Source organism: Pantherophis guttatus, chromosome 14 (genome assembly GCF_059756535.1).
Source record: "Pantherophis guttatus breed Tessera chromosome 14, ASM5975653v1, whole genome shotgun sequence".
In the NCBI taxonomy this organism is placed as follows: domain Eukaryota; kingdom Metazoa; phylum Chordata; class Lepidosauria; order Squamata; family Colubridae; genus Pantherophis; species Pantherophis guttatus.
The window spans coordinates 16,991,275-17,017,218 of record NC_142076.1 but is presented as its reverse complement, the minus strand read 5'-3'; the positions used below and the strand labels follow the sequence as shown (position 1 = coordinate 17,017,218).

Below are 25,944 nucleotides of genomic sequence, written 5' to 3'. Positions count from 1 at the left end.
TCTATGAACAACTTCTTGACTTCTATTTTTCTGTTTTCTCATGCATATGTTCCTTTCGTAATTTTTCAACGGGTTGAAGCATGTCCCGATAAACTATAATAACTATAATAATATTGTTATTCCCTACAGTTTCAGAACAGTAGGGAACAATCTCCTTTTTTTTTTTTTTAGCATGCCACTGTCAGTGTCCTCCCCTAAGTAGGGAACCCGTGGATACCAGATTCCCAACCTCACGATGGACCTTCTTCCTACAAAGACCTCTGTCAATTTTCTCCTTGCAGGCTACTCTGAAGAGGTACCAGAACGAACATCGAAGCAAATTGGATTCTTTGGAAAAATCTCAGGCCGAGCTGAAGAAAATCAGGCGGAAAAGCCAAGGAGGACGGAACGCCATCAAATATGAACATAGAGAATCCGAGGTTGGTACCTTCACCCTGAGTCCTTCCCGTATTAGCTTGAAAGTTAAGTCAAGCTTACTTCAATATTTTGTTAAAATTCAAACCTATCATCATCTCCGTTTAATGTCCCCCATAATCCCTTGCAGGGTGGATTCTGGGCAACTGAATGGAGCTAGCAAAGTGTTTACTGGCCGGATGCCTTTCCTGTCACCAGGGCGGAGTTTTGTTCAGCAGATACATTCTCATTGTACCCAGAGAGAGAAATATCTTCCTCTACCTAGGATCGAACTCACAGCCTCCTGATCGTGAGGCGAGAGCTCCATCTCTAGGCCACCGTACCACAATTTAGTGTTATTTATGCTGTTACTTAAATAAATCACCTTTCCGGTCTCCTCCTTCCTCCCTTTACCACTAGGTATTAAGAGGTATTAATGTTCCTCTTTAGCGTTAATGCAGGCAGTCCTGGATTTACGACCACAATTTAATCCCAAACTTAGATGGCTAAGCGAGACAATTAAGTGAGTTATGCCCCGTTTTACGACCTTTCTTGCCACAGTTGTTAAGTGAATCGCTGCAGTTAAGTTAGTAACATGGTCATTAAGTGAATCTGGCTTTCCCATTGACTTTGCTTGGCAGAAGGTCGCAAAAAGGGGATCACGTGACCCCGGGGACACTGCAACTGTCGTAAATATGAGTCAGTTACCAAGCATCCCAATTTTGATCACGTGACGAGGGGGAATGCTGTAACGGTCGTAAGTGTGAAAAACGGTCATAAGTCACTTTATCCAGTGCTGCTGTGACTTTAGAACGGTCACTGAACGAACTGTTCTAAGTTGAGGACTACCTCTAATACTATCAATTGATATTGAGATTATTTCCAGAAAGGTTTTTGTGCATAGCACAATTACAGCAGTGGTCAAAATTGTGCAAAAACCTTTTGGGAAAAATGTATTTTCTAAAACTAGCTAATAACACCACTTTCTTTTTTTTGGGGGGGGGGGGGGGGAGTCGTACCGTAAAATTATATATCAATGAAAAGATAATTTAATCAAGAATGTTAATGCAATAACTTTTATGAAGGATTTGCTATTAGAGTAGCAGTTACTGTATAAAGAAGAAAAGTGAAACACGTAGAAAAAACAAGATATACAAAAATTATCCCCATAGAAAAAACGAGATATATACAAAAATGATCCCCATGTCAGTTAATCCTTAGTTGGGTAACTACCTTTAGCATGAATTACAGCCTTACAACGTCTTCCCATGGAGTGAACCAAGTCTGTGAGTTCTGCAGCTGTTATAATGAGAAACCAAGATTGAAGGATTGCTTCGATTAACTGGGTTTTATTGCTGGGTCACTTCTGACTAACAAGTTTCTTTAGCCGGCTCCATAGATTTTCAATTGGGTGAAGGTCTGGCTTATTCCCAGGCCATTCCAGCAGCGGAATAGGATTATCTTGAAACCCCCCCCCCCAAAAAAGTGGTGTTATTAGCCATCAAACCTCAAAAATACACTTTCCCAAAAAGGTTTCCACAATTTTGGCCACTACTGTATGTTGACTTCTGCTTTCATTTATGCAGACCAGCAACAATTAACATTCACCTGTTCCTCCCTCCGTTGTACTAAGCTCAACCAAAGTGGGACCGAGAAGTGAAATCTTGACATCCATTCGCACATAATCCAGATTCAAACCCGTCTCCTTCTACTTGGAGTATCCCAAAGTGCCTTAAGATTTAAGAAAAACAAACAAACACGTGTTTGGGGCTGAAGTTAGTCTCTGGACATGAGGTAGCAAGAATATTTATAGCCTTTTCCATGTCAACAGATAAATCTTTCTGTCCTGGAAAAAATAATTGGCTATTGTGTAAATTGGCAGCTTTATCAAGGGAATACATAAATGATATTTTGTGCATGTTGATACAGAGTGGTAGAATGCGACCGGACTGCGCACTTCTCTTTGAGAAAAATTGAGAGTTTGAAGCTGCTGTTAAACTCAAGTTGTACAAGAACTCCTGTTTACCAGGCCCGAATATTAGAGGAATATTGTGTTGTTTTTATTTCGCTTCTCCTTACTGTGGCTCAGTGGCTAAGACGCTGAGCTTGTCAATCAAAAGGTTGGCAGTTCAGCAGTTTGAATCCCTAGTGCCGTGTAACGGGGTGAGCTCCCGTTACTTATCCCAGCTTCTGCCAACCTAGCAGTTCGAAAGCACGTAAAAAATGCAAGTAGAAAAATAGGGACCACCTTTGGTGGGAAGGGAGCAGCGTTCCGTGTGCCTTTGGCGTTGAGTCATGCCAGCCACATGACTACAGAGACATCTTTGGACAATGCTGGCTCTTCGGCTTTGAAACGGAGATGAGCTCCCTCCTAGAATCGGGAACAACTAGCACATATGTGCGAGGGGAACCCATCTCAAGTCAACAGTCCAATAATGAAACTCTAATTCTCTCTCTCTCTCTTTCTCTCTCTCTATCTCTCTGTGTGTATATATATATATATATATATATATATATATATATATATATATATAATACCAAATTTATATTTCGCTGATAAAGAAATAAAGAGAAACTTCTTTATCATCGAAATATAAATTTGGTATAAAATAACCATTTTGTCGTGAAAGGCGAAAGGGATGCAGTATGCTCCCTCCCACATGCTGGGGTAGACCAGGTGTCTCGATAGAAAAACACTTTATCTATCTATCTATCTATCTATCTATCTATCTATCTATCTATCTATCTATCTATCTATCTACCATCTACCTACCTACCTACTATATGTCTGTCTGCTACCTACCTACCGTCCATCCATCCATATCTATCTATCTATCTACCATCTACCTACCTACCTACTATCTGTCTGTCTGCTACCTACCTACCATCCATCCGTCCATCCATATCTATCTATCTATAAATCTATCTATCTATCTATCTATCTATCTATCTATCTATCTATCTATCTATCTATCTATCTATCTGGATTTCCTAGAAAATGGACTGGTAATATTTTTTTTTTTTTTTTTTTTTTTAAATTTGATTTATATGCCGCCCTTCTCCGAAGACTCAGGGCGGCTTACAATGTGCTCAGCAATAGCCTTCATCCTTTTGTATATTTATACAAAGTCAGCTTATTGCCCCCACAAACTGGGTCCTCATTTCACCTACCTTAGAAAGGATGGAAGGCTGAGTCAACCTTGAGCCTTGGCGAGATTCGAACCCTGCAGTAATTGCAGGCAGCTGGTCTTAAGCAGCTTAATAACAGGGTGCCTTAAACCCTAGTACTACCAAGGCATATCTTAAACAAATAGCACAAGTTTTGTGTGTGTGTGTCTGATTGACTGAATCTGGTCTTTTCATGCTTTATGTAGTATTTGGAAACCGTCAGCTCCCGACAGAGCGATATCCAAAGATTTATTGCGGAGGGTTGCCGAGAGGCCTTACTTGAAGAGAAGAAAAGGTTTTGCTTCCTGGTTGACAAGCACTGCAGTTTTGCTCAACGCCTGTTCCATTACCACGTGGAGGTGAGTGTGGGAGAAGGCCCTGTATCAATCAGAATAGAGCTGGAAGGGACTTTGGAGATCTTCTAGCCCAACCCCCTTCTCAAGCAGGAGACCCTATACCATTCCACACCATTCTCTGTCCAGTCTCTTCTTAAAAACCTCCAGTGATGAAGCACCCACAACTTCTGAAGGCAAGTTCTTCCACTGGTTAATTGTCCTCACTGTTAGGAAGTTTCTCCTTAATTCCAGGTTGCTTCTCTCCTCGATTAGTTTCCATCCGTTGCTTCTTGTCCTGCCTTTCTGGTATTTTGGAGAATAGGCTGCCCCCACCTCCTCTTTGTGGAAGCCCCTCAAATACTGGAAGACTGCTATCGTATCTCCCCTGGTCCTTCTTTTCTCTACACTATCCAAACCCAAATCCTGCAACTGTTCTTCATACGTTTTAGTCTCCAGGCCTTTTAACATCTCTGCACTTTTTCCCAAAGTCTCAACATCTTTTTTTGCAGTGTGGTAACCAAAACTGGATGCCGTGTTCCAAATACATCTAATACAGGCCTGTCCAAACATTTGCCTCCGTGAAACAAAACTGTAATCCAAACCATAGTCAATTCCTAGATTTGCTCGGAAGAAGCATCTTCGTTTTCTCGTTCTCTTATTTATGAAATTTATATATATATTCCTCGTCTTCTCCGCAGTGCTCAGAGATACTTACCACCAAGTTGCCGGCGTGGTTGGAAACCTGCGGCGATGCCACCAAAGTTCCGGAGAACGTCATGAATATGATCGAAGAGATCAGGACCCCAGGATCCGTTTCGATATCGGGGACTCCCCTGCCTTCCCCAATGATCGAGAGGAATAACCTGGTGAGAAGCTCTCCTCCGCTTCCATTTCACCTTAGGAGCCGAGTAGGGATGAGAGGGACATGGGCAGAAGAATCAATATTTGATGGCTCCAAGTGTACAATGCAAGCGTTTATTTATTTAATAAACACATTGATTATTATTTATTTATTTATTAGAATTTTATCCCCCACCTTTATTACTTTACATGCGCTAAATATACAGAATACATCTTCTTCCTCCACAACAGCCCTGTGAGGTGGGTTGGGCTGAGAGAGAGGGACTGTCCAAGCTCACCATGATGGCTTTCATGGCTAAGGCGGGACTAGAACTCACCATCTCCTGGTGATTGGCCCAAAGTCACCCAGTTGACTTTCATGGCTAAGGCGGGACTAGAACTCACCGTCTCCTGGTGATTGGCTTAAAGTCACCCAGTTGACTTTCATGGCTAAGGCGGGACTAGAACTCACCGTCTCCTGGTGATTGGCTTAAAGTCACCCAGTTGACTTTCATGGCTAAGGCGGGACTAGAACTCACCATCTCCTGGTGATTGGCCCAAAGTCACCCAGTTGACTTTCATGGCTAAGGCGGGACTAGAACTCACCATCTCCTGGTGATTGGCTTAAAGTCACCCAGTTGACTTTCATGGCTAAGGCGGGACTAGAACTCACCGTCTCCTGGTGATTGGCTTAAAGTCACCCAGTTGACTTTCATGGCTAAGGCGGGACTAGAACGCACCGTCTCCTGGTGATTGGCTTAAAGTCACCCAGTTGACTTTCATGGCTAAGGCGGGACTAGAACTCACCGTCTCCTGGTGATTGGCCCAAAGTCACCCAGTTGACTTTCATGGCTAAGGCGGGACTAGAACTCACAGTCTCCTGGTGATTGGCTTAAAGTCACCCAGTTGACTTTCATGGCTAAGGCGGGACTAGAACTCACCGTCTCCTGGTGATTGGCTTAAAGTCACCCAGTTGACTTTCATGGCTAAGGCGGGACTAGAACTCACAGTCTCCTGGTGATTGGCCCAAAGTCACCCAGCTGGCTTTCATGCCTAAAGCAGGACTAGAACTCACCATCTCCTAGTTTCTACTCTGGCACCTTAAATTCCACACGGAAACACACCTGTTACTTTATGAATGTCTCAAATTGCACTAGCGCCTCTGATTTTTACCTTACAAATAACAATCTAGTTTTGCGATTCATTCCCGTGCTGAGCTTCCATATATTCTGGGATAGAATCAAGCTGGAAAACCTGCGAGTGAGTCTAATTAAGGGGAAAAAAACTTTCCAAGGAAGGAATTCAGCTTGGAGGAAGCCAATAAAATCGCTAATATTTACTCATGCCTTTGTGCTGTTGTTTCACAATGTTGACGCTTCGACTTTCGCTCAGCAGGTTGGAAACAATTACGATTCCCTCCGACGGCATTCTCCCAAGGTGCCCCCAGCCCCCCCGGGGAGAGCTTATACCAGCCCTTTAGTTGATATGTTCAACAACCCACCCGTCGCACCCAAGACCTCTTCCGAGAAATTAACCAATGCAGCAGGTAAGTATAGCGCCTATCAGTCTACCAAGGTGGTAATTTTGCATACAGGTAATCCTTGATTTACAACCATTCATTTAGTGACCGTCCGAAGTTACAAACGATCGATGATCGTTTTTCACCCCTACAACCGTTGAAGCATCTCTGAGCTCAGACGTGATTAAAATTCAGGCATTTGGCCACGGACTCATATTTATGATGGTTGCGATGACTCAGGGTGACGTGATCCCCGTTTTCGTGAGCTTCTGGTAAGCAAAGTCAATAGGGGAGCCAGATTCACTTAACAACTGTGACGAGAATGGTGATAAAGTGGGGGGAAACTCACTTAACAACTGTCTCGCTTAGCAATGGAAATTTTGGGCTCAGTCAAGGACTACCTATATATTTCAGAGAGAGAGAGAGAGATGGGTGGGTGGGTGGGTGGTGAGTGGGTGGGGGAATGGAAGGAAGGAAGGAAGGAAAGAAAAGAAAGAAAGAAAGAAGAAAGAAAGAAAGAAGAAAGAAAGAAAGAGAAAGAAAGAAAGAAAGAAAGAAAGAGGAAGGAAGGAAGGAAAGAAGGAAGGAAGGAAGGAAGGAAGGAAGGAAGGAAGGAAGGAAGGAAGGAAGGAAGGAAGGTGTCAGCACTTCAACCTGCATTTACTCTAGTGCTGACATAAGAAGGAGAAGAGGGGGAAGCTGGCAAGAGGACGCTTGATATTTCACCTACTTATTTTCCTTGAAGATAATATCCCCTAGGAGATGAGAGGGAGGGGGACATTCCTGGGAGCTGAAATAGTAGATATGCGGAGAGTGATTGGAAGAAGGCCAATGAGATGCAGAGATTTGGGGAACGGAAAGGGAGGGTTTGGGGTCAGGAAGTCAGAGTTGGCTACGCCATGATCGGGGGCAGATTGTCGTGCTTAATAAAATGAAAGATTTCTTCAAAGACTATCTGTTTGGAAATGCAACTATCTGTTTGGAAAAGCATGGACTGCATTGACAAGCAGCGCCTTGGAGTGAGCCCTCTCCGAAGGGCCCAAAATCCAGACACAAGCTAGTCTGACCATCTTGAACTCTGATTTGTGGCCACTAAGCTTGGAGGAGCACATTGTTAGATTGATGCTCTCTGCTGTGCAATTCTATGATTAATGATGCTTTATTCTTATCCCTGCCTCTTTCTGTCTGTTTGCCTTTCTCGTGACGTCATGCAGATGATTCCAGTTTATCGCGATCTACCTCCATGGCCACTGGACTGAACATAATAAAGCGTCAGAAAGTGAAGACCATCTTCCCGCACACCGCTGGAAATAACGAGACACTCCTCAGTTTCGCCCAGGGCGACCTTATCACGCTGCTCGTATCAGAGGAAAGGGACGGCTGGCTGTACGGAGAACACGATATCACAAAAGTGTATGTCACGGCTTCCCAAACTTTTTCATTCATTACCCCAAACCACTTCTCAGCAAATCCTATCCACTCATAATTTCCACAGTGGTGGGAATTCAAATAATTTAACAACCGGTTAGGGTCAGGTTGGCCATTGTGGGAGGCGTGGCCCATCCCTGTCCTCCAACTCCGCCGCACATGCGGGACGAGCCTCCCGCGACAGCCAACCTGGGTGAACCGGTTGTTAAATTATCCTCTCCCCCCCCCCCCCGCTATCAAAGTGGATCCTGGCCGCTGTGCTGCAACGGAGAAACAGGAAATGGAGCGGCTGGCACGAGGGAAGGAGGAGGAGCAGGGAAAGAGGGAAAGCGGCCTCCTTCTTCACTCATGCTGGCCGCCCTGTTGCCCGTTTCCCCACTGCAGTGCGGCGCCCAGGATCCACTTTGATAGCAGGGAAGATTTAACAACCGGTTCGCTTGAATCGGTGCAAACCGTCTGAATCCCATCACTGCTCATAAGTCTCTTCATTGTAACTTTGAATGGTCGCTGAATGACCATTCGTAATCCGGGGACTACCCATATTATAAAAACAATGTGAGGTGGAGATTGGGAGGAGGAGGAGCAGGAGGACCAAGTTCAGAGCGCACCAAGGACCCCTACAAATGTCTTCTCTTATTGTATACAGCCCATCTTAAGGGTTTCTACAAAATCGGTAAATTATTACAATATTGCCTTCTAGGAAAGGCTGGTTCCCATCCTCTTACACGAAGCCCTTCGAAGGTCCGTCAGAAGAGACCATGCGCATTCCGGTGCCCAGGTAATGTTGGGTTGACATAGAAGCTCTTAAGAATTGAACTGAAGGATCTGTTGCTTCTTGTTGGGCTATGGACTGTGGAGTGGTTAGAATGCAGTATGGCAGGCTGACTCTGCCGATTGCCAGCAGTTCGACCCTGACTGGCTCCAGGTTGACTCAGCCTTCCTTCCATCCTTCCGAGGTTGGTAAAATGAGGAGCCAGATTGTTGGGGGCCATAGGCTGACTCTGTGTTGTGGCCCACCAGCAGCCAGCAGAGCAGTGAGGAGGTTGGGGAGGAACGTGGGCCAGTCCTGGAGTCTGAGGAAGGCTCGGACAATGGCTCGGAGTCGGAGGCAGAGAGTGGGCCAAGGCCATCTGGTAGTTCTTTCCTGTCCCCGGAGTCTCCGGAGTCTGACATCAGCGAGGCAAAAGAACAGCGTCAGCCTGTTCCCAGTGTGCGCATACGCAGAGCTGCCAGGAGACAGGAACAATGAAGGAAACAGGGTCGACTTGGGAGTAAGGCTTGGAGATGATTGGCCCCTCCCATAAGACATAAAAGAGAAGTGAACGGGATGGGAGCTTTTGCAGGAAGCAATTAGTTCATTTGGCCGATTCAAGAGTTGAAAATTCTGTTTGTGACTCTGTGCCAAGTTTGGCCTTGCTCTGCGTCTGGAAATTAGCTCTTCCACGGGAGATAAGGTGGGTGTTGATAACCTTCCTCTGAAAGACTGCTGACTATAAATGAAAGTAACTTACAGCCGTATGAATTAAAGAGGTTTGCCGGGACTAAGTTTGTGCTGTTTAATTTCTAAGGAAGCCTAAATCAGAACCTTCTGTAAACAGCTTAGAGAGGGCTGTAAAGCACTATAAAGTGGTATATAAGTCTAAGTGCTTTTGTTATTAACAGTGGCTTTCTTTTCTTTAGCCCTGCGCCCATCCGAAGTGTCAGCTCGGTCAACTTGACAAACAGAGAAAACCCCATCCTCCCTCCACCAGATTACGTGATTACTGGGCCAACCAAACCAGCTCCAGGACCAAAACTTGAAACTTCTAAAACGACAGCAGCTCAAGGAGAAAGTGTACCTCCTGTAAGTAGACCGACCAGTTTTGTCAAATGTAAAAAAAAAAAATCAGCTTTTGAAAATACTTTTGCTGACGGGTTTTATCTAGCTATCTGAGTAATGCCAGGCTGAACTTAACTTTTTGAACTTGCTAGTTATAGCATTCTTTTAAATTTTAGCAAATTACAGAGAGCCCTTGACTTACGACAGTTTGTTTAGTGGCCGTTCGAAGTTACGACGGCATGGAAAAAAGTGACTTGGGACCGCTTTTCACACTTATGACCGTTCCAGCATCCCCAGGGTCATGTGATTTACATTCAGATGCTTGGCAACTGACTCACATTTATGACCGTTGCAGTGTCCCGGGATCATGCGATTTCCTTTTGTGACCTACTGACAAGCAAAGTCCATGGGGAAGCCAGATTTATTTAACAACCAATATTCCCAATTTTAACAACTGCAATTCAGTTTGAGGCAGATATTTCTCTCTCTGAGCCCAATGAGAATATATCTGCTGAACAAAGCTCCTCATTGGCGACAGGAAAGGCATCCGGCCAGTAAACACTCTGCCAGTTCCATTTAGCGGCCCAGACTCCACCCTGCAAGGGATTATGGAGCCGTTAAATGATGATGATGAATTCCAGTTTAACAAATGCAACAACAAAAAGTCATAAAATGGAGCACAACTCACTTAACAAATTTCTCACTTAACGACGTAAATTCTGGGCTCAAGTATGGTTGTAAGCTGAGGAGTACTTGTAATTAGGGAGTGGGGTGGAGAAATCCACTCCTTGTTTCAGTTGCATTTCCCAAGCTCGACATCGCAGTGTCAATTATACCAGCCCAGTGTTAGCACAATCAGACGTCACAGTGGAGAGCTAAAAAGTTGCTTCAGACTTTTGTGTTGCACGCAGCAAAGGATGGGCATTTGGTTCAGATGCAGTTTTAAACGTTTAAAATGATGTTTTAGGGTTTTGAACAAAACAGACCTATCAGAGGCCGAGAGAAGGCTCGTAAATTCAGATATTGTAATTCCTGTTTGTTCGAGAGTTACGTCAAATCAACCAGCCAGGGAAACCGCTGGAAATCAGGCTGGAAAGCAGGCAGTAAATAATGGCATTTGGAAACATCTGGATTCTTTTAGCAGTTTTTGCCCCTTTTTCAAACAATGAGGTGGTTTTGCAGTGAAAGGTACTTTAAAAGCATTTTAGGCCTTGATTCATAGAGTTTAATTTATTATCGCTTCGGTCTGAAATATAGGGATTAAAGGGAAAACTTCAGCTATAATGCTTAGGTTTTATGGGAAAGCTGGAGTGCCACCTTCTGGTCTCGAGGGGCCATTGCAGTTTAGGCGTTAGGTGAAAGTGGAATATGTGAAATTAGCAACAGGAAATTGACTCTCTTTGAGCCATTCCCTGAATCACACCCTCCTTATTCAAAACAAGGATTAATTATGCAGGAGGTGCCTCTCTTTAAAGTAGGAAATGATGACAAAGGATTGTCCTGCAATCCTGGCTTATTGCTTTTTTTGGTCCTAAAACTAATAATCAGTCTAAATTGGAATCAGTCTGAAATCCTGCTGGATTTCAAACAGGGATGAAATCCAGCAGGTTCTGACAGGTTCTGAAAAACCGGTAGCGGAAATTTTGAGTAGTTTGGAGAACTGGCAAATACCACCTCTGGCTGGGCCCCGAGTGGGGTGGGAATGGAGATTTTGCAATATCCTTCCCCTGCCACGCCCACCAAGCCACACCATGCCCACCAAGCCACGCCCACAGAACCGGCAGTAAAAAAAATTGAATTTCACCACCGGTCTAAACTACAAATTTAAAAAAAATAAAATACTGCATTGATAGACCAAAATAAAGTAACACTACAAAGTCATTAGCGTAGAAGGACCAAGTGCAGGGATTACAATCAGGAGAGGCCTGGAAAATTGAGTGGTTGAGAGCGTGACTGTTTTCAGTCAAGGTTTTCCAACCTTGGGAACTTCAAAAATCTGTGGGCTTCAACTCCCAGAATTCCCCAACCAGCCATGAATTCTGGGAGCTGAAGTCCACACGTCTTCAGGCTCCCCGACGTGCTGGCTGGGGAGTTCTGGGAGCTGAAGTCCACACGTCTTCAGGCTCCCCGACGTGCTGGCTAGGGAATTCTGGGAGTTGAAGTCCGTACGTCTTCGGGCTCCCCAACTTTCTGGTTGGGGAGTTCTTGGAGTTGAAGTCGACATCTCCAGGTGCCCCAATTTCTTGGCTGGAAAATTCTGGGAGTTGGAAGTCCACACATTTCCAGGTTCCCCAACATGCTTAATCGGACCTTTGAAGTCCCTTTCCTGCTTATTCCTTTTGTTTGAATGGCCTTCCTTTTCTTCCATACTCAGCAATTATGAGTTTTTCTTCCTTCCTCAGAAACCTAACATGAACGGCATTATGAAGCCACCTTTCCTAAGGTAAGTTGGAATCGTGCAATATCATTGAAAACATGCAAAGAAACTAAAAAAAATAAAAAAACAACCCAGCCTTGTCTCAGCTCCTTGTCCCGCACAGCACGGAGACAGCAATAAAACACAGCTGGACACATCAACTGGAGAGTGAATCCTGGTTTAATGCTTTTCATCAGTTATGGAACAACGCCAAGCTACAAACTTTCAAAGTTGGCGCTACGAGCATCCGCCTCGCAGCGCTTTATATCCTAGTGCCCCACCCCTCTCTTGATGAACGTGTGGCTCAGCAGTGTTGGGATGAGTTGCAGCAACGTTTCCGGTTTTCTCATTCCGGGTTCCTCCGCGCCCTAAATGCAATCCCTCTTAACGACGCTCCTCCACCATTTCCCGTGCCGCTTATTTCCCGTGCCCCCTCTACGTTGTAGTTTTGTTGGGGATGTGTTACTCTTTCCGATCTGCCTTCCCATCCCGGTTGTATGTCGGGCACGCCGGGCTCGACACCTTGGTTGATCTTTCCATGAGGTCATCCTGGGGAGCCGTTCAGATGGCCTTAATCACATTCCTGGAAATGGATTGGAATCGTCTTTGTAAAAATTAACGTAGCTTATCATCACAAGCCTTCTACCCTGTTTCGCCAAAAATAAGACATCCCCTGATAAGAAGCTCAATTGGGCTTTTGAGCGCATGCCCTAAAATAAGCCATCCCCGAAAATAAGCCCTCCTCGAAAATATTTAACAGCACGTGCAGCCAGTCCCCGCCATTTCCTCTGGTTAGGGTTAGGGAGACAGAGCTGGAAATCAGGTAAGACAGCAAGAGGACCCCCGTTGTACTCCACGCGCCCCAAAAATAATAAGACCTCCCCGAAAATAAGGCCAAGCGCTTATTTCAGGGTTCAAAAATAGTATAAGACAGGGTCTTATTTTCAGGGAAACACGGTAGTTGTGCTTCAATTTGTGTGTCTGCTTTATTACAGTGGCGAAAATCCCTTTGCAACCGTCAAACTCCGACCGACAGTCACAAACGACAGATCGGCGCCAATCCTTCGATGAGCAGCATCGGGGGGAAAAAAACGATATTTTTTTTTTAAACCCTACTACCTTGTCAACATTGCACAGCCTGCCCCAGCCTGCGGTCCCTTCAGGTGTTGCTTTGGGATGGTTTCCGAATTCGCTGCCCGCTCGGCACCTGGAGGCTCTCCCTGGTTGATGGTGGCCATACTGTCTTCGGCAATATGATTTCCAAATACCTGTCTGTCTGAAGTTGTTTTTAAACCTTTATTTAAATGTAATTAATGTGTACAGCAGCTGCAAATTGCCAAAGTTTCTGACTTTTTAAAAATGAGCTTTTTTCTTTCTTTTTTTTTTCTTTTCTTTTTTTTCTTTTTTTTTTTGGCTTCTGGTTTCTGCGAATTATCGATGGCTGAAGACACCTGCAGATTTGCTTTGATTTTTAGAAGCGTGCCTTGTTTAGGGAAGAGAGAAGTTATATTTAGGAAAGCAGAAATAGGCCAAATAGGGAAAAAACCAGCAGAACTGATCCTTTAGTCTGCTGTTGCCAGCATCGCTGCTTAGACCTCTTGTGCCAATGGTGTGGTTTAATCCTATGGATCACTTCCGTTTAGTTTTTGCTTGTACAATTTACGTAGAGAGCTGGATACGAGAGTAGCTGCTTTCTAAACAGGCAAGCCGTTTAAGGATGACCCAACAGAATATCATGCCAAATATTATTTTCATTATGTAAGATAAGATGTTTTAGGGATACAGTAATAATAAATACTCCGATCAGTACAATGGGACATTCATTGGTTTGCAGTCATGTAAAAGCTGAATCTATTCTTCGCTCTTCCTTTCGGTCGCGTTTTAATTGACGGATCCAGTGGTGAAATGCTCTGTGGATTGCGCAGTGCACACCATATACATGCTGCGTGCCTGTATGCACAGCGCAGACCAAATGCACACTACGCGTGCATAGTGCGCGCCAAACACACACTTTGTGCAGAAAAAGGAGGCTTAACAAGTAGAACAGCAAGGGGGGGGAGGAAACAGCTGTGCCGCGCGATGTAGATTATAAATCGCGCAGCACAGCCAATTGTCGGAAATACCAGTTCTGATCCGGTAGCTTTTATCATTAGATTCGTCCGAACCAGTGCGAACCGGTAGCATTTCACCCCTGGACGGATCCCTGGTGCTTGGTTATTCTCTTGCAGATGTTTCATTACCCAAATTAGTAACATCATCCATGCCAACACTGATGGGTTATGAAATTTGTCAGTTTCCAAGAAAACTACCAAGCTCAGAGAGCACCCAAAAACTCATTTCAACCCTGAGCTACAAATATTCTCCTTTGTAAGATGCTGTTTAACAAGATTGTCTGAAACCAGCCTTTTTGATCGTGGATCATTGGAAACGTTAAAAGGGGTTTTTTTCCCCCCCGTTCAATTGGGTCTCCTTTTCAGAGTCATTTTCAAGTCCCTTCCCTTTATTTGGCAAAGTTTTTCAGAAGTGATGTGTTGTTGCCGCCTTCCTAGGGCTGAGAGAAAGTTACTTGCCCAAGGTCACCCAGCTGGCTTTGTGGCTAAATTGGAACTAGAACTCACAGTCTCCTGGTGATTGGCCCGAAGTCACCCAACTGGCCTTCATGCTGAAGATGGGACTAGAACTCACCGTCTCCTGGTGACTGGCCCAAAGTTACCCAACTGGTTTCCATGCCAAAGATGGGACTAGAACTCACTGCCTCCTGGTGATTGGCCCAAAATTACCCAACTGGTTTCCATGCCAAAGATGGGACTAGAACTCACTGCCTCCTGGTGACTGGCCCAGTCACCCTGCTGGCTTTCATACCTAAGGTGTGGGACTCAGTGGTGGGTTGCTCCCGGTTCGGGCGAGCCGGTAGTGGTGATGATGTGACGTCACTCAACCGGTTCTCTTTGACTGGGAGCTGGGCCCTCCCACCCGCCCCCACGTTAAACTTACCTTTATTTCTCGTTTTATAGCCCAGCTGATAGATACGGCAGAGTGGATTGCCGCACCTCAGGTGGGCAGAAACCTAATGCGCTTGCGCGGAACGCAAGTTTGTGACAATCGCTCGCAAAGCACGTGCGCAAAGAGAACAGGTGGTAACACCGGTTGGAACCCACCACTGGTGGGACTAGAACTCAACGTCTCCTGGTGATTGGCCCAGTCATCCTGCTGGCTTTCATACCTAAGGTGGGACTAGAACTCACCATCTCCCAGTTTCTAGCCTGGTGGTTATCCAGATACCAAGCCTGGCTTTTTTTATTGTATAAACTTGTCATATTCACCCCGTATTTCTTGAAACTGCTGGAAAGAGCATTTGAATTATAGCCTGGTTGGAGAAAAGAACGACTGATGTTTAGTCTATAAATTGTCAAAAGAAGCATGAACTTTTGGTAAACAATTCAGATCAGGCTTTTTTTTTTTTTAATTCCACTCTCTATGGGTTCAAGGCTGACCCACAATCTATGCCGCCATCACCCCTGAACATTAATGCTTCTATCACAAGAGATTTTACTCTTTAATTCAGAGGAGGTTGTTGTGACCAGCAGAGCTGGTAGCAGAGTTGGACAGTGAGGAGGTTGGGGAGGAACGTGGGCCAGTCCTGGAGTCTGGGGAAGGCTCGGACGAGGGCTCTGCGTCAGAGGCAGAGACGGTGCCAGGACCATCTGGGAGCTATGCGCAAACTCCGGAGTCTGACATCAGCGAGGCAGAACAGCGTGAGCCTGTTCCTAATGTGTGCATGCGCAGAGCTGCCAGAAGACAGTAGCAATTAAGAAAACAGGGTCGACTTGGGAGTAAGGCTTGGAGATGATTGGCCCCTCCCATAAGACATAAAGGAGGAGCAAACGGATGTGAGCTTTTGCAGGAAGCAATTTAGTTCATCTGGTCGGTAAACGCTCTGGAAAAGTTCCGTTTTGACTCTGTGCTAAGTTTGGCCTTGCCCTGCGTGTGGCAATTAGTTCTCTGGCAGCATTCCAAGGGAGATAAGGTGGGTGTTTGTAAACATTCCCCTGAAAGACTGTTTGAGAAGCCTTTCGGACTGGGAATGACAATAATTCACAGCCGTATGAAGTAAAGAGGGTGGAAAGGCTGGGCCTCCTTGTGAAGTTTGAAAAAGTGCTTTTATTGAAATGTCCCCACCCACCTCCCCACCCCCCAAAAAAGGTGCATTTCAAACACGAAAACCAAAACGGGGGGGGGGTGTTAGTGCTTCGTAACAGATGTGCCTGAATATCAGTTTCACACGTCACGAGAAAGAGAAAAAGGCGGCCGATGCTTGGTAGTAATTATTATTTCTTTACAAAATCAGCTCCGATGCATAAACTTGATTGTACATGACATTTACATTAGAAAAAATGGGGTACAGCTCCTCAAAGCCTTGGGGTGGGGGGTGGGGGGCGGGAATGGGGCGCCGATCCCTTTAACCAAATGTCGCCCCACAGTTAGGACACGTTCGTTGTCTCAAAGCGAGGCAAAAGATGATCCCGACGGGGAAAAAAAAGATGGCGCACAGGATGCCGAGACAGGTAAAGGTATCTTCCAGCACACCAACTCTGCGAAAGGAAACCACACAACAGGAGTTACTTCACTGCGATGAAACCCAGGTGTTGCACACATAACAGGTGGTCCTCGACTTACGACAGTTCCATTTATAGTGACCGATCAAAGTTAACAATGGCACTGAAAACAGGCTTGGGACAGTTTTTCACACCTGCAACCTTTTGCAGCCTCCCCATGGTTTATATTCAAATTCTTGACCACGGACTCATAGTTACGACCGTCGCTGTGTTCCCCCCCCCGGGGTCATGTAATCCCCTTTTGCGACTTTCTGACAAGCAAAGTCCATGTGGGGGGCGTGGGGGGAAGAAAGATTCACTTAACGTCCGAGGTTACTAACTTATCCACTGCGGTGATTCACTTAACAACCGGGACAATGGAAGTCATAAAGTAGGGCAAAACTGAACGGCCTCGCTGAGCAACTGAAATGCTGGGCTCGATTGCGGTCGTAAGTCGAGGACCACCTGTACTACCACCCCAGAGTGTTAACAATACACACACACACACATTCTGTAGGGTGGTTTTCCCTCAGCGTCGGCCATTTTGAGATGCACGGACTTCAACTCCCAGAATTCCAATGCACAAGGCTCCTCCCTTGATTTATGACCACAAAGAAGCCCAAAACGTCTCGTTGCTAAGCAAGGCAGTGAAGTGAGCCTTGCCCCATTTTACAACTTTCCTGCCACAGCTGTTAAGCGAATCCCTGCAAGTCATTAAATGAGTACGGCTGTGGTCCTTAAGTGAATCTGGCTTCCCCCCCATATCGTCTTTGCTCGTTGGAAGCTAGCTGGGAAGATCTGCCATCGCGGGATCAAAATTCAAGACTCTTGGCAGCCAGTACGCATTTACGACGGTTGCATATGTCCCGGAATCTTGGATTTACCTTCTGTGACCTTCCTGGTGGGGGAAGGGGGGAGGGATAGTTCCAACAAGCAAAGTCAGCGGGCGAAGCTGGATTCACTTAAAGACCGATTTGCTTAGCGACCACGGCAAAAGAGGTCCCAAAATTGGGTGCAAGTGACTTAAAAACGGCCTTTGTTTAGCCACGGAGATTCTGGAGAACTAGCCATTAATCTCTCTGCAGTTTTAAACGTTGCAGAAATTTTCTCGGCGAAGATCACAGCTTCGGCGAGAAGGCAGAGCGCCATAAAACTTTCCAATTCGAGAAAGGCTAATCTTAGCTAATACAGTAAGAATTAGCCGGGGAGGGGAGGGGAGGGGGGGAATAACCTAAGTGACTTTCCCGTGGTTTACAGTTGCCGATCCCCGAGGCCGTCTAAAAATAGGAGAATGTTTACATTCCCGTTTAAAAGCTGGGCTTGCCCTGTTCGGAGTGTCACAGTCACTTCAAATCTGCAAAAAAAAAATCCCTTCTTTTGGGATTTTAACTAATTCGTCGCGCACCGAGGATGGTTTATTTAACTGAGTTTGTTTTTTGACTCGGCGATTTTACTAAAAAGGAAAAAAATAGCACACCACGGAAAGAAATGAGCATAAAAGGAAATACAGAGCACGATAAAACAGGATGTTTGGTCCCAGCTGGGATGTTAAACAGGATCAGGCCTGGTTAATTCCTTGGAGGGGGGAAATCTGGAGACTCCCAGGCCTGTCAAACCAGACCAGGAAGTAGAAAACATCCCGGAAACCACCATAGAGGCACACATGTAAATCTTTGAACCAACTGTTATTTTGGAAACCCGAGAAATCCCAACGTCTGTAGAGATTCTCCGTCATCCAGGTCATTGTTGTCCCAAAGGACCAAGAGGCAACTTGGACTTCCTTTTGTTTTTTTTCTTTTGAAGACATTTCGCTTCTCCTCCAAGAAGCTTCTTCAGCTCTGACTTGGATGGTGGGGAATGGAAGGATTTATATTCCTTGCAGACAGCTCAGTGGTGAAATCCTACTGGTTCGCACCGGTTCGTGCGAACCAGTAGTGATAAAAGCTACCGGTTGGTCTGAACTGGTATTTCCAACGATCAGCTGTGCCACACGATTTATATTCGCTAGAAAGCAGGAAATCTATAATCAAAGCAGCAGTGAAATCCTTCCGGTTCACACCGGATCAGGCGAACCAGCAGTGATAAAAGCTACCAGTTGGTCTGAACTGGTATTTCCAACGATCAGCTGTGCCACACAATTTATATTCGCTAGAAAGCAGGAAATCTATAATCAAAGCAGCGGTGAAATCCTTCCGGTTCACACCGGATCAGGCGAACCGGCAGTGACAAAAGCTACTGGTTCATCCCAACCGGTATTTCCAAAGATCAGCTGTGCCGCATGATTTATATTCGCTAGAAAGCAGGAAATCCTGCTTTCTGGCGAATCTAAATAGCGCGGCACAGCTGTTTCCCCCCCCCCGTCGCTGTTCTACTTACCTTAAGCATCCTTTTTCTGCGTGAAGTGTGCATTTGGCGTGCATTGCGCATTCATGCATGTGCATGTGTTTGGTGGACTGTGCAGGTGCATGCAGCGTGCATTTGGCGTGCACCGGGCATGTGCAGGCACCAAACCATGGAGGATTTCACCACTGAGACAGCTGGTCATTTGCATCCTTTTTAGAGGGTCATTGAGGCCACTTGGAGGTTTATGTGTGTCCTCAGGTATGTCCCCAACCCTGTCGGGATTGATGGGTGCTGTAGTCCCGCGGACTGCTGAAGTCGGCCAAGGCAAGTCCAGACTTGGAGAGGACGTTTCGTTGGGGGTGTTACTTGGAATCCTGACACGGAAATTCTGATCCCAACAGTCCTGTTTCCTCCCACCCACCCAGATGGGATTCAGCCGGTTCGGGCCTTCCCACCCGGCCACTTCCAGGAATCCCCACCTGTCCTGTTTTGGCTCCCAGGTAAGTGCAGGGAGGCCTCCTAGGCCCCAAATTATGCTCCCAGGGGGGTGCAGGAGACAGAGTGCTGCCTGTCACACACCCCTGGCCACACCCACTCAGCCGGTCACACCCACTCAGCCGATTGTTAAATTATTTGAATCCCACCACTGCACCCACCCACCCACCCCAAAAAAGGAAACTTACCTGCAAGCTGGACAGCCACCCACAACTATGACAGATGTGGTGGGAGGGGGCTGCTGGATTATTGTATACGTAGTATTGGGATAGTTGTGCGGCTGTGAACTAGCCGGAGCAGTATATCCTGGACGGAGGAAACAAAATGGGAGAGAGAAACAGTTCTGTTTAGTGACCGTTACAACGGCACTGGGAAAAAGTGACTTTCACACTTAGGACCACCGCAGCGTCCCCGTGGTCACATGATCAAAATGCAGGCGCTTGGCCACTGGCTCGTATTTATGACGGGCGCTGCATCCCGGGGTCACATGATCCCCTTTTGAGACTTTTTGACAAGCGAAGTCCATGGGGAAGCCATGTTCACTTAACAGCCTGGTTAGGTTGTTAAGAGCCTGGTGGCGCAGCAGACTAATAGCCTGTTATTAACATTCAGCTGTCTGCAATTACTGTAAGTTCGAATCTCACCAGGCTCAAGGTTGACTCAGCCTTCCATCCTTTCTTTTTTTTTTTTTTAATTGAAAAAGTTTTACAAACATCAATTTTTCCCCCATTTTTCCCCCTCCCCATCCCTCCCTTAACCCCCCAAGCCCTCCCCACCCCCCATGACTTCCCCAAGGTGAAATCCATCCGCATTTATTATATCAGAGTTTACCACCCCTCTATTCTCCCCCCCTGTGTACTATACAATTCTTCATAACAATAAGCTATTTTGCCCCCTATAAACTATACATTTCTACACAACATTTAGCTAAAAGCTATCTGGTACTTCCTAGTTTGATATTGACTCAGCCTTCCATCCTTTCTAAGGTAGGTAAATTGAGGACCCAGTTTGTGGGGGCAATAAGTTGACTTTGTATAAATATACAAAAGTATGAAGGCTATTGCTTAACGCACTGTAAGCCGCCCTGAGTCTCCGGAGAAGGCATATAAATCAAATTTTTTTTTTTTAAAAAAAACCGCATGACTCACTTAACAACTGCAGGGATCGGCTTAACGACGGTGGCAAGAAAGGTCATAAATGGGGCCGAGCTCACTTAAGCAATGTCTCACTTAACAACATAAATTTTGGACTCTATTGTCGTAAGTCAAGGACTATCTATACTAGGTAACTAGTGAGCTCCTTGTCCTGTTAGAACTAGAGATATCTCCTCCTCTGGTCATTCAATGGGCAAGTCTTCATTTCAGAGGTGGACTTGATCCAAAGAAGGTGAGGAACACCTGAAGTCCAGAAAAAGCCATCGAGAAGAGCAGAGGTTCAAAGCTTGGGAGAAAGTCACCACTGATGTGCAAGATCTCTCACCAACCCAAAAAAATTGACCATCAAAGTCCTTTTGGACCTTAAGCGAGTCCCCTTCGATTGTAGCTATAAGCATTGCTTCTCCCAAATTAAACCAAGACCACAACTCTACTCAACACCACAAAAAGAACCCTCAAAGTATCTCCAACCCTTTTAAAGCTGAAGTCCCCTTTTCTGAGATGTTCTTGGTTGGTTCCATCTCCACGTGTCAACGGTATTTGTTCAAACGGAGCTCCGGGAGAAATTCTTCTCAATGCCCCATAAATCATTTTGTTACTCCCCTTAGTAACCTGGTCCTTCTGCTCTTCTTTATGTCAAGGCCTAATGACATGGTTCTGGGGTTAATGATTAACTTCTCCAAACAGATCGTTGGCAGGACCAGAGCGGGGAGAAAAAGAATAGATCAGCTATTTCCAAAACCTTTTTGCTCTCTGAGCTTGGTTACTTTCTCGCAGACGTTTCATTCCCCAAACTAGCTATCATCATCAATGCTAGTCACAATCCAGTTCAGAGAACATCAAGGACTCCTTATTTCAACCCTGAGCTTCAAATATTCTCCTTTATTGGTACTTTTTCCAAACTAGACAAGGAAAAAGCCAAATCTTTTTAGATGCACTCAAATTTCAATGCATCTGTTTCTCAACCTTGGAAGCTTGAAGATGGGTGGACTTCAACTCCCAGAATCCCCCAGCCAGCAGCGGGGGAGGACTTCCATTTTAGCCTTCTGGGAGTTGAAGTCCACCCATCTTCAAGCTTCCAAGGTTGAGAAACACCGATTAGCTCATTGCATCCATCTATCTTTTATAAGCCCTGATGCAATTTTCTTGGTGGGGCTTAAATGCAACAAACAGACCACCTCTGCAGATGTACCAATCATGGTTTCCGTTCTAAAGGGAGGCACAAACCCAGTCCGTTGGGGGTTCAATCCACAAACCATGATTAAAGCAAAGCCAACGTGGTAGACGGACCAAACATTTCTGCAGCGGATATGGTAGTGGGAGTGTTGTTAACAAATAGCCCCAAATCAGGAGTTTTGTAAACCCTTTTCATATTAATTATTATTATGCCTTATTATGCCTGGCTGGGGAATTCTGGGAGTTAAGTCGATCCATCTTAAAAGTTGCCAAGTTTGAGAAACACGTCGTAAGTCCCTCCTGGCTGGCTTGCACAAGTTTCCAAACCACAACCATGGTTACATATTTGTTCTTTGGTAATAATTATGATTTATTAATGACTTCTGCATTTTATAGAAAGGCCAGGGTTTTTTTCCCCCTCTTTTAAGGCTCCCTGTATCTTTGCCAGCCTGGTGGTTTAAAAAATACAGATGATCCACCAGTCCTCGCAGGTTACACTGGCCGAGTTCACACCTTACACTAAACCACGAGCAAACTACAAAATATTCCAACCCTTTCTCCTCCTGAACCACCATCATGGTTCCTAATGGGGAAAAAAAAAAGGGACTTTTCTCATTTTCGAAAGCGATAGTGGAATTCAAAGGCTGGTTTTGAACCAAAGGAAGCGATTACAAAACAAAGTATTTTTTTTTAAGTCCTTGAAAGTTTCAAATGAATCATCACAAGATTCAACCATGTTACCCAAGGTTTTTTTTTTTTCTTTTCAAATGTGCACATCCAAAAGGCCTCTGAATCACAGATGCCCAGTCAGCAGAACTCAAGTTCCCCAATTTTTAAGCTAAAAAACAACAATAACAATGGGTTACTTGGTGGGGAAGAAAAAAAAAACTTTGGTAGAAGTTTTTGGGAGGAAAAAAAAAAGTCCTTCTCCCAACCCAGCTGGCTGTTTTCCACCTGGGTCCTTCCTTCCTTCCTTCCCTTCCTCTCTAACAAATTCCTTCCTTCCTTCCTTCCCAATTCCTCCCTTCTTAACAAATTCCTTCCTCCCAATTTTTCTTTCTTTCCTTCCTTCCATTTTCCCTTCCTTTCTTCCTCTCTAACAACTTCCTTCCTTCCAATTTTTCTTTCTTTCCTTCCCTCTTTCCATTTTTTCCTTCCTTTCTTCCTCTCTAACAAATTCCTTCCTTCCTCTCTAACAACTTCCTTCCTTCCAATTTTTCTTTCTTTTCTTCCCTCTTTCCATTTTTTCCTTCCTTTCTTCCTCTCTAGCAAATTCCTTCCTTCCTTCCTAACAAATTCCTTCCTTCCTAACAAATCCATTCCTTCCTTCCAATTTTTTTCCCTTCCTTCCTTCTTTCGTGCCCCCTCTCCACCCCTCTTCGCCAACAGGGCGCCCCCCACCACCACCAGTTATGTCCGGACTGCAATCCCCAACCCCATCGGGATTGATGGGTGCTGTAGTCCCACGGGGCCGCTGAAGTTGGGCAAGCCAAGTCCAGACTTGGAGGAGGAGGAGGAGGAGGAGGAGGAAGGAGAAGAAGAAGAAAGAGAAGAAGTAGGAGAAGGAGAAGAAGGAGTAGGAGTAGGAGAAGAAGGAGAAGAAGGAGAGGGAGAGGGAGGAGGAGGAGGAGGAGGAGGAGGAGGAGGAGGAGGAGGAGAAGAAGAAGAAGAAGAAGAAGAAGAAGAAGAAGAAGAAGAAGAAGAAGAAGAAGAAGAAGAAGAAGAAGAAGAAGAAGAAGAAGAAGAAGAAGAAGAAGAAGAAGAAGAAGAAGAAGAAGAAGAAGAAGAAGAAGAAGAAGAAGAAGAAGAAGAAGAAGGCCTTCAACCCCACCCCACCCCATACACACCCCTTTCTCAAGAACTGGGCTTTCCCTTACTCCAGCTGGCAAGCCCGGAAAGCCACTCTCCCTCCCTCCCCCATCCCCCCAGGCGAGAAAGAAACCCCAGGTAACCCTCCTCCTCCCTCCTTTCCCCCCCCTTCCCATCCTTTCCTTTCCTTTCCCACGCCCGGAGAGGCACTCTGCCCGCGCTCAGAGGCACTCTTTCCCCAGAGGCAGCACCCTGTCTTCTTCCAAGGGGCGGGAAACCAACCCACCCACCCACCCTTCCTTCCTTCCTTCCTTCCTTCCTTCTTTCTTTCTTTCTTTCTTTCCTTCCTTCCTTCCTTCCTTCCCTTCCTTCTTCCCTTCCTTCCTTCCCACCTTCCCCCTCTCATTCTCACCTGGTCCGGTCCCCGCGGGGAACGGGTAGGGAGGCGCCGGCGGGATGGCCCCGTAGGTCTGGGCTGCTGCATAGTTGCCCGCTGGCCCGTAAGGGCTGTAGGGCGGCGGCCGGTCCTGCAGCAGCGGCTTGCTGTCCATCGCGATCGGGGGAGCGGGGGGGGAGTCGGGGGGGCGGACCTGAGAGAAGACTGGAGCTAGCTGGAATTCTCTTTTTTTTTTTCTTTTAGGTAGGACCGAGGCTCAGACCCGGGAAGGCTGCTGGCTCCCGACTGCAGGCAGCAATTGGACCCAGAGCCGGCGGGGCATGGGGTGGGATAGGGAGGGGAGGGGGGGGCAACCCCGGAGGAAGCTCCGCTCGGAAGGGTCTCTCTCCCACCCCGCCGCAGAAGAAGCAGCAGCAGCAGCAGCAGCAATGCAACTGCTTTGTGCCTGCGGGGCGGCGGCAAGTCAGCCCGGTCACAAGACTGGAGGTCACGTGATTTCCTCGGATTGCAACATATTCCTCCCCCCCCCTTTTTTTTTTTTTCTTTCTCTTCCTCCTCCTCCTCCTCTTCCCCCTCCCCTCCCGCCCGGTGAGAGTGGGGAGGGGAGGGGAAAAGGGAGGGAAGGAAGGGGAAAAAAAAGAAAAACCTCTTAAAGGGAGGGGAGGAGGCGAATATAAAATCAAATGCTCTATTATTATTATTATTATTATTATTATTATTATTATTATTATTATTTAGTTAATCTTTAGTGAGATTCACAGCCTTTGAGGCTGGTTAATAGCTCAGCAGCTCGAGTCCTAACCAAGGACCTAGGAACTGTTAAGGTATTGGATTATTATTATTATTATTATTATTATTATTATTATTATTATTATTATTATTTAATCTTTAGTGAGATTCACAGCCTTTGAGGCTGGTTAATAGCTCAGCAGCTCGAGTCCTAACCAAGGACCTAGGAACTGTTAAGGTATTGGATTATTATTATTATTATTATTATTATTATTATTATTATTATTATTATTATTATTATTCTAAATGTTTTATAAACAAACATTTTTTTAAAAAAACTTTTTTTTAAAAAAAAACTTTTTTGATTTAATTAAAAACATCACACAACCCAGAAAAAAAAAAGAACACAAAACAGGACACAACATATACAATATGTTGTATATATACAACATATATGTATATATAACATATACAATACAAGTAAAACAGGACACAACATATCCAACATTTAAAGGCGATATCTTATTTCTTAAGGAAAATAACATCGGTAAATTTTTAACTTTTTGTTTTTGAAAATGTTATCTAATTTGAGGTTCTGTTTTAATTGGGCCGAACTATGTTATAATAATAATTTGAATTAGCAATTTTATGATGTTTGTGTACCTATATTTTTTTTGACTGTACACCGCCTTGAGTCCTACGCGGTATAGAAATGTAATAAATAAACAAAATAAATAAATAAATAAATAAATAAATTGTATTTCTCAGTATATATCCCCACCTCTCGCCTTATATAACGATACTTTTTGAAGTTTTGTTGTGACTCTGTTGTGTCTCATTGGTACACGATTTGGTTCAAATCTTTTAGGATCATCTTCTTTTTATTTGGGTTTCCTTTTCTCCAGCCGTTGATGCCACTTTTGCCAAACCAGATAGTATTCAGATTCTTCCTTTTCTTGGATTTCTTTAGTGAGTTTGTCCATCTCGGCACGTTCCATTATTTTTTATTTATTGATTTGTTTGTTTTAATTTGTATAGCGCCCTTCTCCAGCAGGACTCAGGGCGGTGAACAGCCAGAATAAAACAGAACATACAAAATTTAAAAACAGTTTAAAAATAATTAAATATTTTGGCCGCAATTTAAAACAACCCAATTAAAATCAATTAAATTTAACCAAAAACAGTGGGATCAAGCTAGCCCGGTATTATTCGATATTATTTTATCTTGTGTTGGGATTTCTTCCGATTTCCAATTTTGTGCAAAGATGATTCTCGCTGCAGTCAGAATATTTGGTAATTAAATATAATAGCACCAAAAATACCATTAA

At 45.1% G+C, this 25,944-nt stretch overlaps 2 protein-coding genes across 3 annotated transcripts in view; one reads left to right on the top strand and one right to left on the bottom strand.

Annotated features, from left to right (window-relative positions):
* BAIAP2L1 (BAR/IMD domain containing adaptor protein 2 like 1) overlaps positions 1 to 13,735 on the top strand; it is a 50,428-nt gene extending 36,693 nt beyond the window's left edge. Inside the window, exons 6-14 of one of the 2 annotated variants that reach the window (XM_060692858.2) lie at positions 282 to 419; positions 3,768 to 3,920; positions 4,595 to 4,762; positions 6,132 to 6,282; positions 7,470 to 7,668; positions 8,384 to 8,461; positions 9,364 to 9,526; positions 11,905 to 11,945; positions 12,914 to 13,735. In XM_060692858.2, the coding sequence (XP_060548841.2) occupies positions 282 to 419; positions 3,768 to 3,920; positions 4,595 to 4,762; positions 6,132 to 6,282; positions 7,470 to 7,668; positions 8,384 to 8,461; positions 9,364 to 9,526; positions 11,905 to 11,945; positions 12,914 to 12,989 (1,167 nt within the window). In that variant the 3' untranslated portion in view covers positions 12,990 to 13,735. Of the gene's footprint in view, positions 1 to 281; positions 420 to 3,767; positions 3,921 to 4,594; positions 4,763 to 6,128; positions 6,283 to 7,469; positions 7,669 to 8,383; positions 8,462 to 9,363; positions 9,527 to 11,904; positions 11,946 to 12,913 lie in introns of both variants that reach the window. The other variant, XM_060692857.2, reaches the window with a different exon arrangement.
* Positions 13,736 to 16,059: 2,324 nt separating this feature from the next.
* Positions 16,060 to 24,369, bottom strand: BRI3 (brain protein I3). Its single transcript, XM_034430608.3, has 3 exons — positions 23,903 to 24,369; positions 19,540 to 19,657; positions 16,060 to 16,510 (listed from the first exon to the last, which is right to left on the bottom strand). Exons 1-3 carry the CDS (start codon positions 24,039 to 24,041, stop codon positions 16,378 to 16,380), a joined length of 390 nt encoding a protein of 129 aa, XP_034286499.1. The 5' UTR covers positions 24,042 to 24,369; the 3' UTR covers positions 16,060 to 16,377.
* Between the last annotated feature and the right edge of the window lie 1,575 nt (positions 24,370 to 25,944).

What these genes read in the sequence shown, in the direction of transcription:
- BRI3 (XM_034430608.3), bottom strand. Translation starts at nt 24,041, where the DNA reads ATGGACAGCAAGCCGCTGCTGCAGGACCGGCCGCCGCCCTACAGCCCT. An exon ending in CCCCGCGGGGACCGGACCAG is followed by an intron (nt 19,658 to 23,902) that starts GTGAGAATGAGA and finishes TCCTCCGTCCAG; the next exon opens with GATATACTGCTCCGGCTAGT. An exon ending in GGTGGCTGTCCAGCTTGCAG is followed by an intron (nt 16,511 to 19,539) that starts GTAAGTTTCCTT and finishes TTCCTTTCGCAG; the next exon opens with AGTTGGTGTGCTGGAAGATA.